The 1,499-nt window shown below is 35.4% G+C and overlaps 1 protein-coding gene across 1 annotated transcript; it reads right to left on the reverse strand.

Moving 5' to 3' along the window:
• Positions 1-616: 616 nt before the first annotated feature.
• Positions 617-1,121, reverse strand: Tsp_14402 (conserved hypothetical protein). The gene is made up of 2 exons (XM_003369854.1): positions 1,018-1,121; positions 617-866 (listed from the first exon to the last, which is right to left on the reverse strand). The coding sequence occupies exons 1-2, from the start codon at positions 1,119-1,121 to the stop codon at positions 617-619; spliced, it is 354 nt and encodes a 117-aa protein (XP_003369902.1).
• Between the last annotated feature and the right edge of the window lie 378 nt (positions 1,122-1,499).

Genomic DNA, 1,499 nt, shown 5'->3' on the forward strand with positions numbered 1-1,499 from the left:
TATAGTCAGTATCATCATACAGTATGATGAAACTGAGGTAGGAATTGAACTAAAGATTACTACTACGTTACATTTTTAAAAATATTGCATAAAATTAATTTGAATTGTAAACAGTAAACTATCTAAACAGTAAACTTAATCTGATAACTTTGTAACGGTTACGGTTGCGTTAGCAATTAAAAGAAAGTTAAAATCGAATGGAAAAAATAATGTAGGCGCCAATTCAAGAATGATAATTACGTTGGCCGATTTAAAAAAGGAGAACGCCGTCTATCCAGCGGCACAAACATTTTCCTGTATATGCAGCGTGATTGTGGCGCTAAGTGTGTGTCAGAGCGAGTGTGAGTGAAGTGTGTGGTTAGCTTGTGTGTATGTATTGTTAGTGTTCGTACCTGTTTGTGAATAAACGTGAAAGACCAGAAATATGCCTCGCATGAATGACCGACAGAAGTCTACAGTAACCCCGGATTTTACATTTTTCTATTTGATCTTATTGAAATAACAATTGCGTTAATGGTGCTGTATTTCAGATAAGTAAAGAAAGTCGATGTATAAGCATTTGAAAAGAATCAATGCATTAAATTATCAAAATGACAATGGAATGATAACTGCGAAATTAAATAATACCTTGATTGTTCTGAATTTCTTCTTCTTGTGAGGAAGCCTCTTTTGCTAATCGGTTTTCTTGGAACGAAGTTAAATGCGAGTTAATTTCTAGTTGTGTTACAAGTTTTCCACAGTTGTGTATCAAATGTAAGCTTCTCCACGTACGAACATCTGACTGTTCGCTGTCATCGTACTGTTGCATATGACATGCCGGTCTTAGTGGATTTGACGTTGTAATTCTGTTGCTTATAAACGGTATTCTAGTAGATTTTCATTTGCTGTGTAAACCTACAATATTCAATAAATTATTCTTTCATACCGAATATGGTACAAATGCAAACATTTACGCTTGATCTTACCTTATTTTTACTTCTACAAAAACACTTGGTTATAGACAAGTTTATTATAAACGAGAGTGTTCTGTTTTGGGTAGAGCCAATTTCCCCCAACGAACTCCGTCTACTTTTTCGCAGTAAATTCCATTGGTCGCTGCTCTGCACGCAACTAAATATCATTGAACTGAAATATGGTGTTCGCTTATGAATTTACATAGTGATTGTCCCCGACGTGTCCTGTTAGCTTAGGCAGTTAGAGTTAAGCAGTCCCTTCTCTCGGAAACCTAATCCCACCCTACTGACAATCAATGAAATTTAGATGAGAAAAAATAGGCGGGGTTCTTTGGGGGAAGTCGGTATTAGACCGTTCTATTTAAATATTGCCTCCAGACTCTCCATTTTTATACAGTATTATTTTTGGTATGCAGGGTCTAACTTTAAATGTAAAGTACTTTTGTCATTAAATTTGTACCTGTGCATTTTAATGCATTACATTTTATGTTTTAGAGATGCTTGGATGAGACTTCTTTCCACCTAGCGTTCCAATGTCTTCATATT

This window comes from Trichinella spiralis (assembly GCF_000181795.1).
Source record: "Trichinella spiralis strain ISS 195 chromosome Unknown Scfld1383, whole genome shotgun sequence".
NCBI lineage: Eukaryota > Metazoa > Nematoda > Enoplea > Trichinellida > Trichinellidae > Trichinella > Trichinella spiralis.

Coding starts and splice junctions, on each gene's coding strand:
- Tsp_14402 (XM_003369854.1), bottom strand. CDS start 1,121: ATGATATTTAGTTGCGTGCAGAGCAGCGACCAATGGAATTTACTGCGA. Junction 867..1,017: donor ACCCAAAACAGAACACTCTC/GTTTATAATAAA, acceptor AAAATCTACTAG/AATACCGTTTATAAGCAACA.